The sequence below is a fragment of the Zea mays genome, chromosome 10, assembly GCF_902167145.1.
Source record: "Zea mays cultivar B73 chromosome 10, Zm-B73-REFERENCE-NAM-5.0, whole genome shotgun sequence".
NCBI lineage: Eukaryota > Viridiplantae > Streptophyta > Magnoliopsida > Poales > Poaceae > Zea > Zea mays.
In genome coordinates this window covers 137,043,810-137,060,915 of record NC_050105.1, presented here as the reverse complement: position 1 = coordinate 137,060,915, position 17,106 = coordinate 137,043,810, and the positions used below count along the sequence as shown (strand labels likewise).

General features: G+C 54.8%; 1 protein-coding gene and 1 non-coding gene across 3 annotated transcripts; one reads left to right on the top strand and one right to left on the bottom strand.

The window, feature by feature from the left end:
* Positions 1 to 44: 44 nt before the first annotated feature.
* On the bottom strand, positions 45 to 5,504 carry LOC100383051 (Ubiquitin carboxyl-terminal hydrolase family protein). Of its 2 annotated transcripts, XM_008663945.3 has the most exons (4): positions 3,943 to 5,504; positions 3,700 to 3,770; positions 3,006 to 3,104; positions 45 to 968 (listed from the first exon to the last, which is right to left on the bottom strand). In XM_008663945.3, exon 1 carries the CDS (start codon positions 5,292 to 5,294, stop codon positions 4,077 to 4,079), a length of 1,218 nt encoding a protein of 405 aa, XP_008662167.1. In that variant the 5' UTR covers positions 5,295 to 5,504; the 3' UTR covers positions 45 to 968; positions 3,006 to 3,104; positions 3,700 to 3,770; positions 3,943 to 4,076. The 2 variants fall into 2 exon arrangements, with proteins under 2 accessions (XP_008662167.1, NP_001169198.1); NM_001175727.1 differs by lacking the exons at positions 45 to 968; positions 3,006 to 3,104; positions 3,700 to 3,770 and having other exon boundaries at positions 3,900 to 5,448.
* Positions 5,505 to 5,851: 347 nt separating this feature from the next.
* TRNAK-CUU (transfer RNA lysine (anticodon CUU)) lies at positions 5,852 to 5,924 on the top strand. The gene has a single exon. It is a non-coding gene; the product is annotated as a tRNA-Lys (tRNA).
* Positions 5,925 to 17,106: the final 11,182 nt, after the last annotated feature.

The window sequence follows — 17,106 nt, the reverse complement described above, 5'->3', positions numbered from 1 at the left end:
TCGAGGGAGAGAATCAGCAGATAACGACTGAGATGGACAGACAGTGGACGGAGCAATGTGATAGAATTAACAACCACGAGAGTCGAAAGTTCAATCCAAGATTATGAGACGATTATCGGTTAATAAAGTACATCAAAAGTGGCACGATAACTCGTCAGCTGAAACCACTTATTGCCTCTAAGACTTTATATTCACTCTCTGGCCGCCGCCGGCAGCCTTCCTGTTTTCCGGGATGACTGGATGGCTTGTATTTTTGTTTCAGTTGATTTATGTAAGTCCAAAGCGATTGGATCCTTGATATATATAAGATTTGAGACACTCTTCTGACAGAGAGAAAAAACCGTAATCAAGTTGTTTGCAGAGAGAAGAGTCGGCTCCAGTTTGCAGATTTTTTTTTTTGGTCAGTGAGCCAACGAGAACTGCTTCCAGACGCCTGTGCAAATAGCCAACGAGAACTGCTTCCAGACGCCGAGTGTGCAGCCACTTGCAGAATCGTAAATAGTTTGCACTGCTTTTAGAGGTCTAACTCTAGGGTGACCAGTGACCTGATTTGAACTGGATCTGACGCATTGCCGACGGAGACTAGTCAAAAACAAGAGCAGGGAGGGAAAAAGAAGGGAGATGAAACATGCAAGACGACCAGACACGAATCACTGAACCTGGAATCCTGCCATCCTGAGTAACAACCCAATTAGCAGTCATCATACTCATATATGCAGTCATGCTTCCACACTGCCCAATTCTGCAACCAGACTTCAAGTGGCAGTTTCCATGCACCCCCTGCGCACCTTCAGTTTCATGAGCCCATGACCAGACCAGACGCATGATACCTCCTGGTTTGCATGTGACTATGCAGGAAAGCAGAGCTTGAATTTTTTTTTTTGCCAATGTAATCCATCAAATTGAAGATTGCTATATCCTTCGAAGTTCATGCCAGCAGGCTTAAACACTGGCACGTTCAGGTACAGCTGCGAAAATAGAGAAGTATGGTTGGTTTTTTTTTTTGGCCAAATAGTACAGTATCACATGATATGCAGGGTATAGGTCTTGCTTGTGGGGAATTTGCTATTTTATCACTCTCAGTTGTGAATTTCTCTATTTTACCACTAAACCCACAAATCATAGACACAAATGGTCCCACAAGTCATAGACAGAGGGTCACATAATAGCAGAGAGCCCACGTTAGAAGGGCTAAAATAGCAAATTTTTCTCTTGTCGGGGGAATTTGCTACCCCACCCACACACACCAACAACAACTTTTTATGCATGGATAAAAAGAAGAAAAACAATGATTCTGGAGCTATAACTGACCACACAAAACATATTCTGGACTTTGGTGTAGTTATTAGTCACTTCACTAGTTGGTTACAACAGCTCAGAGTCGCACAATTTCCTTCTAGTTTTTCCCAACATGCATGTTTCTCTGCCCTAGGCAGCATGATGCTTGCATGCTGTGAAACATTAGAAAAAAGCCTGAATGCAAAAGGCAAGGATCATCATCAGGGAGGAGGCGTGATGTAATGATTAATACCAGCTGTCCCCACTAGTTAAGCTAGTAAGAGGCATTGGGATTACCCCTACTCAAGCAACAAAGAAGGGAGGGAGGGGGGGGGGGGGGGGGTTCTTTTTGACAAAGTTCGTGGCAAATTGGCATAGAGTATGTCTACCCGCAAATTGGCTTCCTCCTTTTCCGGATGTTCCCTCTTCCCTTGCCCTTCCATCCATCTGGGCATTGGAATGGAATCCAGGAAAGGGTAGGGTCCAATTCTTGTTTTCTGGGGGCATGCATCCCATCTCATCTCTCATATGATGCTCAGCTACTTTGGGCCTGCTAAAAAAGACTGGGAACGTGTGGCTGTAGAGGTTGGCCCTTCAGCCTTCGCCACCACCATGACATGCCAAGAGAAACTTTAGCCTGAAGGTGCCTTATTTGCTTCACCACAGTTCATCATGGCTGCTCATGAATCTTGCCCGCAGGCAGGAATTGCAGCCTCTAGGTCTGCCGTGCATCTTCACGCATAAACACACACAAGGAAATTTTGGGATCCTCTGTTAGTGAATGACTTGTTTATCTGATTTTTACTAGGCTAGCTGAGCTTTCTGCAGAATATGCCCATTTTTTGTGAAGTGTGATTTCAGTTTTATAAGAGCATCTCCAACAATGCCTCAAATTGGTGCATCGAATTGAAATATAGGGAAAAGCTACTTTAACAGTGCCTCATTTTATAAAATTTGGTCAAAAAATTATAGAACACCCACTCAAGTGCCTCAAATATACTACACCATAGTGGGCTGCCATATAATCTAGATTTGGGCTTTACTGTTGGAGCAGAATATTTTATTGGTGCCCTAAATCTTATAAAATATACCCATTTAAAATTATAGAGCTATTATAGAGCATTTTTATAGGACACGTTGGAGATGCTCTAAAGAGCACAAAAAGCATGGTGTTTAGTGTGTTGGAGATTACAATACCAAGAGTCAGTAATGAAGTAATGCAAGCAGCGCGCGAAACAAATCTAGAACACGTTACACACGGGTCTCAGGGACCAATATAACTCTAAAAAGAAAATGAAATACATGGAGAGGCTACTAGTCATTGTTTTCTTCTTGGAATGTAGGTGGCACCTATCATGAATTTAATATCACTAGCTAAATGCAAAACCAATAACTCAAAGATGGTGCGTGCGGCTACTTCTACCATGATAGTAATCTGCAATTCCTTAGGAAATGAATCCCACAACATAGTTGGCCTGCATTTAAGTAAATATGAGCAAAAGAAAGAATAATACTGTATGCAAACCGCATAACCTGTCATCTTAGCCATTCTTAGGAGACTAGTAGCACAAACAACAAAAACTTCAAAGAGAAGGATCTTTGAGAAAACTAGCTGCTGTTTAAAATCCTGGCGCACCAGCTAATAATCAGGAGAACACCAATCACCACCTGTGCACCGTGGTTCAAATAAGAAGTAATTCTGTTATATAGTTATATATATTATATACCTTTTTACACTAAAAATATGAAGGGCTTTCGTCCAACCCGGTACTTCATCAGTTCATCTGCTCCGAGTCCGCACCAGTATGAATTCGAAAACGAGACGTCTGAATTTACATACAACTGGATTAGGTTGATTGGGTCCAATTGAATCAATATGTCAAAAAGGCCATGGCATTACTTTTCATCAACCAATTTGTCACCTTGGAGAGAACATCTAACATCAAAATGTGTGCTTGACTTGACTTTTGGGCAATGTTAGTTGTGCCAACAACACTATAGTGCGATTTAACACTGGAGTGAACAAGCTGTGGTGGCATCTTTAGATAAACAGGGGCCACGCTAGAAAAATAGCATGAAAACTACTATTTACCTAGATACAACGTGTCTTTCTAATGAAGGTTAAGTATCTCCCAAAAGCTCCAACACATAAGCCAGAGGTATAGTGGTATGAGATTCTTTTGATGATAGAGGTGAGATTTGTAATTCCTTATATCAAATTGGCTTCAGCTATTTCTGGATGAACACCTCAATAAATGATTAAAGGTGAAGGTAACACAAACACTAGGTGGCAGCTAAGAGTCATCTATAAAAATTAGAGGTTTTTATCCTATAGAATATGATCAAATCCCATAAAGCATAAACTTATGAAACAAATGCAATCTCTAGAATGGTAGCATGGCAATTGGAAACAAAATTTACCTTATTATACGAAGAGACTGCACTTTAGCTAATAAAAAAGGCTGACATATTTCCCATTCTATTTTGTGTACCTGGAAGTTCAAAAAAATGATACATACAGGTATTGGGCCTCCATGCTATATACGGAACCATAAACATATGCTCTAGCTCTCCAACCAATAATCACATATAAAGTTTAGTTTGCTGCTTCTTAAGCATATGAATGCAGCATATATCAAAGTATTAGCAGAGCATGATACTCACAGTAATCTACAATAACTTGCTGAACTTCTCAATTGAAGCCACTAATAAGTTGAATAAAAAACAGTCACTGTAATTCACGACTGAAGCCACAAATGCAAAACATAAATCAAGAAGGCAAGAGTCATCAGTCCATGTCAACCATCACTATAACCTTCATCATCCACATCATCAGCAGACCCATCGTCATCCACAATCTCCATTCTGAAGCACTCGACATCAGCATCCCCATCCATTCCCTCCCCTTCAAATTCCTCCCCATTCAGTGCACCCTCTTCCTCAGTGACATCCTCATCCAGAACAAGCTTGGACAAACCTTTTCCACGGTACAGCACTCCAGTGCGCATCACATAATGCACCTTGTCCCTCACAGCAGCCAGGGGATGCTGCTCCACGAGCTTACCTCTCTCGTACCCCTCACGAAGCACCACAGTCGTTGTCTTGCACTTCAACGACAGGTAGAACACTCCAGGGTACCGCGTGAACAGCCTAGTGAACTTGTGTGGCAGGCCCAGCTCTTCCCGAAGAAGCCGGATGGCGTTCCTCCGCACCATCTTGTGCACCGTTAGCCCAAGTAGCTCATGTAGCAAGCCGATGTTCCTCTTCTCGTAAATGTCGCTCTCAGGGTCGATCCCTGACGCGTCGTCGTACGGCGAGATGTAGGGAAGGCGGTGGAACTCATCCATCCAGGCCTTGACCTTCTTCATCCCGCCGTACCCCCGCGGGAATCGCATCGGGAACGCGAGCGGGGCGCTCGACGAGGACGGCGGCCGGGACAGCGCGCGGTAGGTCGCGGAGTCGATGGCCGCGGCGTGGCGGCGTTGGAGAGAGGAGACGGCGATGTCCTCGGGGAGGCCGGAGGTGGACCGTAGGGAGATGCGGTTGTTGGCGACGGCGAAGACACCGGGGTGGGAGGCCGGGAACGCGGCGGCGAAGTTGAACGGCAGTCCGAGGTCGAAGCGGAGCGGGAGCACGGAGGCGAGCGGGAGCGACCTGGAGCGGGTGAGGAGGAGGAGGCGCGCGAGGCGGAGGTGCGCGTCGTGCGCATAGGCATCGGCAAGGCGGGACAGGAGGGTGTGTGACGCAGCCGTGAGGGAAAAGGAGAGCAGCGTGGGGAACCGAGGGTGCGGTTGCTCGGAGAAGAGCGTGGGATGGCGGCGAAGGAAGCGAAGCACAGGCACCGTCAGGCCAAGCGGCTTTTGGAGGCGTGCGAGGGAGCGCGCCGGCACGGGGGAGGTACCAGGGAGGCGCGAGAGGTGGTCGAGCAGCAGGCAGGACGCGCGGATTGAGGTGGTGCGCTCGATCAGGTGATCCAGGCCCCGGTTCTTCACCCATTTGAGCCGCACCTTCTGCATCTCTGAAGGAAGAGAGGGATTGGGGTGGTGGCCTGCTGCCTGGTGGGGGCACGGAGCCGAGTAGCAGACGCCGGAGAGCGGCGGCGGCGGCGCGCGAATTGTTTGAGGAAATGCGGAAGAAAGTGGCGGTCTGGCGGATGCGTCCTATGCAAAGTGAGGCAGCCGCGTGCGTTGCTTTGGACATGACCCAATTTGGGCCATCTAGACCGCCAACCCACCCCGCACAGGACTGAAGTATACACATAACGATTTGGCCCGTGAGATATGCGTCAGTTCGTCGAAAGTAAGCTCATAGGCCGGTAGGCCCAAACCACTATATGAAGCGTCTCTCACGTGAACGCCCTCACGAGTCCCGACGACCTTTTTGTATTTTGGCCCTTCCTCGAAAAAAAAATCACGTTCGGACCCTAGAAAATTTTAATGTCATTTTTGGACCTTTTGCTCGGCGTCATAAGCTATGGTACGTGTTGCGCTGGCACAAACGGACGTCGTGGCGCTGACGTGGCACCGAGCTCAGCGCCATAGATCTTGGCGCCGAGCTCAATTCTATACACAAAGCCCGTCTAGCTCAGTTGGTAGAGCGCAAGGCTCTTAACCTTGTGGTCGTGGGTTCGAGCCCCACGGTGGGCGTTTAATATTTTTTGTCTTTATCAATGATTTGTTTTTTGTTGTCCAGATTTTTCGTTTATGTCGCTGGTTTATCCGTCCAGATTTATTTCTCATCCAGTTTTTTTTGGCTGATTTGTTTATTCGTCTATTTTTTATCCGGCGAGCACAGCGATTGTGTGCCACAGTGGCCACGAGCCGTCAACTTCCTCCCTTGTTTGCTCAGCTAACCAGCCTAACCTACACCTAGAAAAATCAAACTGAACCGCAAATGGACTATAATGTTTAAAATTTCTTTTGGAAATGTAATTTGAAGATTAGCATAGGAATAACAATTATGTTTCTTTTTGTCAATCAAAAAGTGACCTGCAAAATAATAGCATTGTTAGATCTATGCATCGTTCCCTTGATGGGACTCAGCATTGAATGCAAAGGTTAATTAAATCCACAGATTAACTATACTGTTTAGTTTAGTAGTATGTAAATTAAATATAAATGTGAGGGACTGTACCCCTACACACAAACACAAGCTCACAAAGTATTTTGTCCACTTGAAAAACTTAAATTTGTTTGAAAAATGTCATGGTAAATGGAGGGGATGGAATTAGGTATCACCTAGTGGAGTAATTTATGCAGTAAATTCTAAAATATATCGTCCATAAAATTGATGAGGTGGGAGATAGAAATTGATTCTATAGATTTACATGCTACTTTTCTAACGTACAATTTATAACACACTCTTCTTGAAAGTCGTCTAGAGGGGGGTGAATAGGCAAATCTAAAATTTATAAACTTTAAGCACAAATACAAGCCAGGTTAGCGTCAGAAATAAAAGCGAGTCCGAAAGTGAGGGTGAAAACAAATCACAAGCAAATGAAGAGTGTGACACGGTGATTTGTTTTACCGAGGTTCGGTTCTTGCAAACCTACTTCCCGTTGAGATGGTCACAAAGACCGGGTCTCTTTCAACCCTTTCCCTCTCTTAAACGGTCACTTAGACCGAGTGAGCTTTCTCCTTAATCAAATGGGTCACTTAGACCCCACAAGGACCACTACAAACTTAGTGTCTCTTGCTTTGATTACAAGTGACTTTAGAATAAGAATGGGGAAGAAGAAAGCACGATTGCAAACATCAAGCGACAAGAGCGACAAATAACACACGGATCACTCTCTCTCTCAAGTCACTAATCACTAATGATCACTTGTCTCAATTGTGGAACTTGGAGAGATTGGAGGCTTTGATTGTGTCTTGGAATGGATTGCTAGCTCTTGTATTGAATGTTGAAGGTTGGAATGCTTGGGTGTTGTGAATGGAGGTGGTTGGGGTTGTATTTATAGCCATCAACCACTTCCTAGCCGTTGCTCCAATTCTGCCGACCGCGGACGGTCCGCGCCCCTGGTCCGGACGGTTCGCCCCTGTACATCAACGGCTGAAATCGACACGGTCAGCAGTAACGGCTATATCAATGGCTATAATGCATTAAATGCGTCGTCAGATGTCAGATAAAGGCAGTCGCGGACGGTCCGGTCGTGCACCCCGGACGGTCCGCGAGGACGCTATAATTCATTTTACCGAACCCGTCACCTTCGGGTTTTTCGGTTCCTCACCAACCGGATGGTCCGCGTCTGAGGCCGGACGGTCCGAGCGTGGTCTCGGACGGTGCTTGCTTTCCCTCCGGACGGTTCGTAGTGTAGACTTGAGTTTTTGCATTGGTTCTGTCCGAGGGTCATCCTGGTGTCGCGGATGGTCCGCCGCAAGGGCCCGGATGGTCCGCACTTAGTCTGTTTTTCCAAAAAGCTTCTCCTCTCCGGAATAATCTACGGTATTCCGGACAGTCGATTTAGAGTAGTTGTAGATGAACTTATGCACCTGTAAAACTTATAATCTAGAGCAAACTAGTTAGTCCAATTATTTGTGTTTGGCAATTCAACCACCAAAATCATTTAGGAAAAGGTTTAAGCCTATTTCTGTCGGCGTTTCGAGACCGGGGGGTCCCTGGACCGACGAGTGAAATGTCGCCGCGTGCCCCAGCCCAGATGGGTTGGCGCGAGACGGAGCGCGAAGGGGGGAAGGAGACGGGCGTGAGAGGTGGAAATCCCGCGGCCTTCGTGTTTATCCCGCGCCTAGGTCGGGTGCGCTTGCAGTAGGGGGTTACAAGCGTCCACGCGGGAGGGGGAGCGAGCGACCTCACGTGAGCGCCTGTCCCGTCATCTTCCCCGCGCGGCCAACCCTCTGTAAGAGGGCCCTGGTCCTTCCTTTTATAGGCGCAAGGAGAGGATCCAGGTGTACAATGGGGGTGTAGCAAAGTGCTAACGTGTCTAGCGGAGGAGAGCTAGCGCCCTAAGTACATGCCACCGTGGCAGCCGGAGAGGTTTTGGCACCCGGTTCATGTGGTGTCGTGGCCGTCGGAGGAGCGCTGGAGACTGGCGGAAGGACAATTGTCGGGGCTGTCGAGTCCTTGCTGACGTCCTCTTGCTTCCGTAAGGGGGCTGAGAGCCACCGTCGTCATAGAGCGTGCGGGGCGCCATCATTACTAGTCTGGCGGAGCGAGCCAGATGGGACGCCGGTCTTGTTCCCCGTAGCCTGAGTCAGCTTGGGGTAGGGTAATGATGGCGCCTCCTGTTGACGTGGTCGGTCCGTGCCCTAGGTTGGGCGATGTGGAGGCTCCTCCGAGGTCGAGGTCGAGTCTGTCTTCCGAGGCCGAGGTCGAGTCCGAGCCCCTGGGTCGGGCGAGGCGGAGACCGTCGGCTGAGGCCAGGGCTGAGTCCGAGCCCTGGGGTCGGGTGAAACAGAGTTCGTCGTCTTCCGGGGCTGAGCCCGAGTCCGAGCCCTGGGTCGGGCGGAGCGGAGTTCGCCATCTTCCAGGGCTGAGCCCGAGTCCGAGCCCTGAGTCGGGCGGAGCGGAGTTCGCCGTCTTCCGGGGCTGAGCCCGAGTCCGAGCCCTGAGTCGGGCGGAGCGGAGTTCGCCGTCTTCCGGGGCTGAGCCCGAGTCCGAGCCCTGGGTCGGGCGGAGCGGAGTTCGCCGTCTTCCGGGGCTGAGCCCGAGTCCGAGCCCTGGGTCGGGCGAAGCAGAGTTTCCTATGGTGCCTGAGGCCGGGCCTGGCTGCTTGTCAGCCTCACTCTGTCGAGTGGCACAGCAGTCGAAGCGGCGCAGGCGACGCTGTCCTTCTGTCAGGCTGGTCAGTGGAGCGGCGAAGTGACTGCGGTCACTTCGGCTCTGTCGACTGGAGGACGTGCGTCAGGATCAAGGTGTCAGGCCACCTTTGCATTAAATGCCCCTGCGATTTGGTCGGTTGGTGTGGCGATTTGGCCAGGGTTGCTTCTTGGCGAAGACTGGGCCTCGGGCGAGCCGGAAGTATGTTCGTCGCTGGAGGGGGGCCTCGGGCGAGACGTAGATCCTCCGGGGTCGGCTGCCCTTGCCCGAGGCTGGGCTCGGGCGAGGCGTGATCGAGTCCCTCGAATGGACTGATCCTTGACTTAGTCGCACCCATCAGGCCTTTGCAGCTTTGTGCTGATGGGGGTTACCAGCTGAGAATTAGGAGCCTTGAGGGTACCCCTAATTATGGTCCCCGACAGTAGCCCCCGAGCCTCGAAGGGAGTGTTAATACTCGCTTGGAGGCTTTCGTCGCACTTTTTTGCAAGGGGACCAGCCTTTCTCAGTTGCATTTTGATCCGGTGGGTGCGCGCGAGCGCACCCGCTGGGTGTATCCCCCGAGGCCTCGGAGGAGTGGTTTGACTCCTCCGAGGTCTTAATGCCTCGTGCAATGCTTTGGCTGGTCTGGTTGTTCCCTCATGCGAGCTGGCCATAGCCCGGGTGCACGGTCGGGTCCCAAGTTCTCGGGCTGGTATGTTGACGCTGTCAACGGTTTGGCCGGAGCCGGGTTTGCGAGAGCAGCCCTCGAGCCTCTGCACAGGGCAAGAGGACGGTCAAGGACAGACTCGACTTTTTTACATACGCCCCTGCGTCGCCTTTTCGCAAGGAGGAGGGGGAAAGCGCCATGTTGCCCTCGGAGGGCGCCGAACATGGTGTCTCCGGTGAGCTGCTGGCGGGTAATCCGAGTGGACGCCCGTGCCCCATTTGTTAGGGGTCGGCTAGAGGCCCGGAGGCGCGCCCAAAAGTACCTGCAGGTGATCTGCCGGACCCGGTCCCCTGTCGACGGGGTCCGAGGGCTCGATGCCTCCCTCTGATGGGATTCCGTTACAAGATCATTCCCGCTGGTCTCGGAAATGTCCTAGGGTACCTCGGGAGCGTAGCCCGAGCCTTGGTTATGTATCGAACGTACCCATGGTCATCCCTCGCTCTGTGTCTGAGGCGGCTGTGAACCCTTCGAGGGCCAGCCTACGAACCCCTGATCAGTAGTGGGCGCGGAGCCCGAGTGGCCTGAGGCGGCCGTTGAACCCTTCCGAGGGGCCGGCCTTCGAACCTCTGACCAGTAGTGGGTGTGGAGCCCACGCGCTCTGAGGCGGCTGTTGAACCCCTCCGAGGGGCCAGCCTTCGAACCTCTGATCAGTAGGGAGGCTCGGAGCCTGTTTCCTTCACGGAGAAGGATCCTTTTCGGGGTATCCCCCTTTCCCGGTCCCTGTTGTAAGAGAGAAAGAGGAAAAGGAAAAGGATACAAAAATCGAATGACGTGGCGTACCTTTTTTGACGCGGTCATTATGGCAAAGGCGAAACGTCGCTCGCTTCCCCTGCCAGAGGCGCCGCCTGTCCCACCGCGGAGTTAATGCGATGGGGCGAGCGGTTCGCGGGGCGACCGTTGCGCGTGCGCGAGCTGTTCGAGGAACGACCGTTTCGCTTTGAGTTTTTGAATCCCGCGGCGGGTCCGGGCGAAAACGTTTTATATACTCGGGGGAGGGTCTGGCGACGGTTCTTTGCTCCGCTTCTCGCCTCCTCCTTAGGTTTTCGCAACCTGAGAGGTTTAGCCGAAGAAAAGGAAACCGCCCACCCAGTCCTTTCCGCTGCCACCCCTTTTGCTCGGTGATGGCCGACCGGGTGACCATCATCTCGCCGCGCGACCCATGGCCTTTCTCCATGGTCATAGCGGATGACCTGGAGGATCTTGTTGCTGAGGGTTTACTTCGCCCTCTCTCTGATGAGAGGCAGCTGGAGTGGATTCCCCCCGTGAGCGGAGCCGCTCCGTCCCCGCCACCGGGGTACGTCGTGAGCTTCGTCTCCTTCCACGAGCGGGGATTCGGTGTGTCGGCAAGCCGCTTCATGCGGGCGATCCTGCATAACTATGGGGTGGAGTTGCACAACCTCAGCCCCAAATCCATCTCGCAAGCCGCCATCTTCGTAGTGGTGTGCGAAGGATACTTGGGGATCGCCCCCCACTGGGACTTGTGGACTCATCTCTTTTCCGTGGAGCTTTTTGCTTTGCCAACAGGGGAGAGAAGGGTCCGCGCGGCAGTGCGGGCCGGCGGCTGCATCCTCCAGCTGAGGCAGTCGCGGGCATCGCAGTATATTCCCGCCGTCCTTGCGTCCTCGAATAAAGGGTGGCAGCGCCGGTGGTTCTACCTCCGGAATGACGGCGAGATGCTCCCGCCGTTTTCTCAGCGAGTGGTCACCGTTGCCGCCGATGCTTGGCGCTACGGGACCCCGCACGAAAGACAGAAGAACCTCGAGCCCCTTCTCAAGGCCCTGGAGGCGTTGCGGAAAGGAGGGCTCACCGCCGCGGGAGTGATTGCGGCCATTCACCGCCGGAGGGTGCTTCCCTTGGCGGAGCGGCGGTTGCCGCTTTGGGAGATGACGCGGGAGGCTGACTTGGAGGGCTCGCAGATGTCCTCGGATCCCCTTCCCATCGACGTTCTCCACGGGCGGGTGGCCTTCGCGTTGGGAAAACCGGACGCCAGCGCCTTCTCTCAGCCCTTGATGCACCCCGACCACGGGTGTGTGACCCTGGTGAGTGTCCGTTCCTTCTTTCTCCCTGCGTCGGATTGCCCTTGGTCCTTACGGTCGAGACTTTTCATCTGTCTCCAGGAGGTAGGGTGGCACAAGCCTTCCCGGCCACGGGTCCCGGAGGACGCGGTGGACCGAGCAGCGCGGCGGGTTGCCGCGGAGGAGAAGAAGAATAAAGACGCAGAAAAGGCTCGGGTCCGTGAGCGGATGCGGGCCCGAGACGCCTTGGAAAAGCTCCATCGTCGGCAGGAGAGGGATGGACTCCCGAGGGAGCCGTCGCCGGAAACGCCTGACGACGACGACGATGATGAAGACGATGACGAGGATGACGACATGGCTGCCCGCCTCGGCCTCAGCCCGGGTTTGAGGCTAGGCCAGGAGTCGTCAAGCCAGCCCCCGAGCGGGCTGGCGCCATCAGTTCCCGGAGTCGAGACGCCGAGGTCCCGGCCCGAAGAGCAGGGGCAGACCGAGGGGGTACTTGACCCCTCGGCCGGGGAAGTTGAGGTGACCCCGGGGAGTCAGGCCGAGGCGTCTGTTCCCCAAGAGCCGTCGCCCACGCCGGCAGCGCAGGAGGGCGACCCTCAGGTCGCCATGGTAGCAGTTGGGCAGTCCGTCTTCCGGGCGTCCAAGGTGCCCAAGGCGAGGACGGTACCGAAGCTGGCGGCGAGGCGGACCTCGGCGGTACCTTCGGGGGTCGAGATCCGAGAGACCTCTCCTCAGGCGCGGTTGATCATGGCCTGGAGCGGGTGAGTACTTTGGAACGTCTTCGTCCTGGCTCCTCATTCGTATGTCCTGACCGCGACTTTCCTTTCCTCCTCAGCAAGCGAAGCCATGGCCTGACTGATCTGGCTCCCTGGAAAGCCCTTAAGACGGCGTCGACTTCCGTAGCCGGCGCCGCGCCGGGCCTCATCGTTCAGCTGACCTTCTCGCAAGGCGCTCCACAGCGAGGGGCTCAGGCGGCACCAGTCATCGTGGAGCGAGTTCCCGAGGCTAGCTCTTCTGCCGAGGCGGCCGACGCGCTGGGGGAGGCGGCTGGCACGGTCGTGGCCTCGGGCCCACCGGACATGCCGCCGGTGCTGGCGCCAGCTGCTGTTGAAGCCGCTGCCGTCCCAGTCGGGGAGCGACCTGTCGTTGCCGACGCTGAGATGGCTGAGGCGTCGGCGCTCGGTGCCTCGGAGGAGGGGGGCGTGGAGACGCGACCCGTCCCGCCGAGCGGCAGCCTTGTCCCTGCGCGGTGGAGCTCCGAGAGGCGGCGCTAGTTGCTCCGGTTCCGGACCCATGAGGCTTCGGATCCCTTATTCGTTCTTGACGATGAGCGGGAGGAGCAGTCTTGGGACGAGCTCCGCGAATGTGCCGAAGCAATGGTGGGGTCGCTCCGGTCATCCTTGGAGGTCTTTTGCAGGGACGTCCCCAAGATCCTCCAGGTAATGATTCCAGGCATACCTTCTTTGTGAGCAAGGCGTATTTTGTGACGCCCCGCTTCCTTCCCTTAGGATCTGACGGATCTAAGCGCCGCCAAATCGTCGTTCATCCGCCATGAGGTCGATATCTGGGGCTCGCTGCGATCCCTGAGGACCTCGCTCGCCGGGGCTACTGCGCGCCTCTCCCAGTAGGGCGCCGAGGTGGCGGACCTTCGGTTGCTCTGCGCCGATTTGAGAGTAGAGGCGGCAGCGGCACGCGCAGAGGCGACAGCGGCACGCGTAGAGGTGCGACGACGGCAGTCGGAGTTCGACCATGTCGCCGATGAGCGAGACCAATCTCGGGGCCGGGCTGCCGAGGCCGAAAGCCGGGCTGGAGCCCTTGCAGCAGACCTAGCCGTAGCCCAGTCCGCAGCCTCGGAGCAGCGTGCCTAAGCCGGAGGTATGTCTTGGCTGTTTTCGGTTTTCGTTTTAGCTTGTTTCCTCCGCTTGTGTTTGAGGCCTTGCGCTCTGGCTGTTCGCAGAGCTCGAGTCTGCCCTTGATGAATCCACCAGGGCGCTTGCCGGGGCGGCCGAGCAGAGGGAGGCCGACCACGCGGCCATGTCCGAGGCCATCTCGGACTTCTGCCGGGTCTTTGGCTTCGGCGACGTCCCCTCAGGAAGCTCCCCTCAAAGTTGCCTGCAGGCCTTGGGTGATCACGTGCGCGGTAGACTCCGCGAGGCGCTACACCACGGCGTCAGGCGGGCCTTCGCCGTGCTTGCTTCCCACTACGTCGTGGATCTGGAGCGGGTCAGCGAGGGGTATTGCCTTCCTGACAAAGATGAAGCCGCCCTGGCTGAAGTCCAGAGGCTCGACGCGGCCACCGCGGGCCCGAGCGCAGTGCTGGCGACCACCTTCGAGGCAGAGATCCTCCCGCCTGCGCCATCGTCCGAAGCCGGGGTGGACTTTGCCGAAGGCGGGGACGAAGCCGAAGGCGCGGCTCCTTCCCCGGGCGACGTCTAACTCTGTTGGAGCAGTTTCCTTTGAATGCACGTGTGTCTTTTGCGGCCGCTGAGGCCCGAACACTTTATTATCGTAGCATAAAGTCGTGCCCCTTTTCCTTTCATTTTGCGTGTCCGGCCCCGCTCGTCAGTAGCAGGGTGGCTTGCCCAAGTAGGAGTCATTTTTCGTGGTGGGTGACGAGTGAGGTATCCGTAACCCAGAGGCGTAGGAGTCCCTCGGCTCAGTCAGCCTTGCCACTTACATGCACCCGCGTTCGCTTCTTGGGGTCCTGCTTCCGACATAGCCGGGGAACGCAGAAGCCTTTTTGATTGAAAATTTTGACGCAGAGGGGGTTCCCCCTTCTAGCCCCCGAGGGAGGGTCGGGCTTTGCCGAGGCAAGGCTGACCCTTCCTTGATGACCAAATTTTGCGTGGGAACGAGGTATACGAAAATCTTGGAAACATCTTTAGGGTAGAAGCAACGTAGCTGTTGGATGCTCCAAGTGTTGGTGTAGACCTCGCCTTGACTGTCGGCCAGCTTGTTCGTTCCGGGCTTCAAAACTTTGGCGATGATGAACGGCCCTTCCCAGGGGTGCGTGTAGCCCCCGGGTGCCTTCTGCAAGGGGTGGGTCTGCCTTGCGTAAAACTGACACCCTTCGCAGGTGTGGACAATTCTAGCGGCGTCGGCCACCGCCGTCGGCCAGTAGAAACCTTGTCGGAAGGCGTTTCCGGCTGCGGTGGTAGAGATGCTTCCCATCTCCCAACAAGACAAACGACTTGGCACACCGCGCCAACCGTCGAGCTTCGGCTCGGTCGAGGGGTAGCTCTCCTCGGTGGAGATATTGCAGGTACGGGGTCTGCCAGTTTCGATTAGGCGTGACCTCGCTTCGCTCCTCCTCGATGCGCAGTGCCTCACCTTCGGGGGCCGAGGGTACCTCGGATCGAACCGAGGGTGCCTCGGGCTGGGCCGAGGGTACCTCGGGCTGAGCCGAGGGTACCTTGGACTGAGCCGAGGGTGCCTCGGGCTGAGCCGAGGGTACCTCGGACTGACCCGAGGGTGCCTCAGGCTCGACCGAGGCCTTCTCGGGCTCGGGCGTGTAGTCGGTCTTGACGGAGGGTTGATGCAGGCCTCGGCAATGCATGCCCCTCTTCTCGTCTCTCAACCACAATCGCGACGCTAACCACCTGAGTGGTCGCGGCGACGTAGATCAAGGGGGCTTCTCCAGCAGCGGGGGGCACCAAGATGGGCGCGTTCGTGAGGAGCGCCTTCAGGTTCCCGAGGGCTTCCTCGGCCTCAGGGGTCCAAGTGAAGCACTCGGCCTTCCTTAAGAGGCGGTACAGAGGCAGGCCTCTTTCACCGAGGCGCGAGATGAAGCGGCTCAGAGCCGCAAGGCATCCCATGACTCTCTATACGCCTTTCAAGTCCTTGATGGGCCCCATGCTGGTGATGGTCGCGATCTTCTCTGGGTTGGCCTCGATGCCCCGCTCGGAGACGATGAACCCCAAGAGCATGCCTCGGGGAACCCCAAAGACACACTTCTCGGGATTAAGCTTCACGCCTTTCGCCTTGAGACATCGGAATGTCACTTCAAGGTCGGAAAGGAGGTCGGAGGCTTTCCTCGTCTTGACTACGATGTCATCGATGTAGGCCTCGACCGTCCGGCCAATGTGTTCACCGAACACATGGTTCATGCACCGCTGGTACATCGCACCCGCATTCCTCAAGCCGAACGGCATGATGACATAGCAGTACATGTCGAAGGGTGTGATGAAAGAAGTCGCGAGCTGGTCGGACTCTTTCATCCTGATTTGGTGATACCCTGAGTAGGCATCGAGGAAAGACAGGGTTTCGCACCCAGCAGTGGAATCCACGATTTGGTCGATGTGAGGCAGAGGGTAGGGAACCTTCGGACATGCTTTGTTTAGACCAGTGTAGTCTATACACATCCGCCATTTCCCTCCTTTCTTTCTCACAAGCACAGGGTTGGCAAGCCATTCAGGATGGAATACCTCTTTGATGAACTCTGCCGCCATTAGCTTGTGGATCTCCTCGCCTATGGCTCTGCGCTTTTCTTCGTCGAATCGGCGCAGAGGCTGCTTCACGGGTCGGGCTCCAGCTCGGATATCCAGCGAGTGCTCGGCGACATCCCTCGGTATGCCGGGCATGTCCGAGGGACTCCACGCGAAAACGTCGACGTCCGCGCGGAGAAAGTCGACGAGCATTGCTTCCTATTTGGGACCGAGCTCGGAGCCGATCCGGATCTGCTTGGAGGCGTCGCTGCTGGGGTCGAGGGGGACGGACTTAACCGTCTCCGCTGGCTCGAAGTTGCCGGTGTGGCGCTTCACGTCTGGCACCTCCTTAGTGATGCTCTCTAGGTCGGCGATGAGGGCCTCGGATTCGGCGAGGGCCTCGGCGTACTCCACGCACTCCACGTCGCATTCGAACGCGTGTCGGTACGTGGGGCCGACGGTGATGACCCCGTTGGGGCCCGACATCTTGAGCTTGAGGTAGGTGTAGTTGGGGACGACCATGAACTTCGCGTAGCATGGCCTCCCCAATACTGCGTGGTAGGTTCCTCGGAACCCGACCACCTCGAACGTGAGGGTCTCCCTTCGGAAGTTGGAGGGTGTTCCGAAGCAGACGGGAAGGTTGAGTTGTCCGAGGGGCTGGACGCGCTTCCCGGGGATGATCTCGTGGAAAGGCGCAGCGCCTGCCCGGACCGAGAACAGATCAACACGCAGGAGCCCAAGGGTCTCGACGTAGATGATGTTGAGGCTGTTGCCTCCGTCCATGAGGACCTTGGTGAGCCTGACGTCGCCGATGACGGGGTCGACGACGAGCGGGTATTTCCCCGGACTCGGCACGTGGTCGGGGTGGTCGGCTTGGTCGAAGGTGATGGGCTTGTCGGAC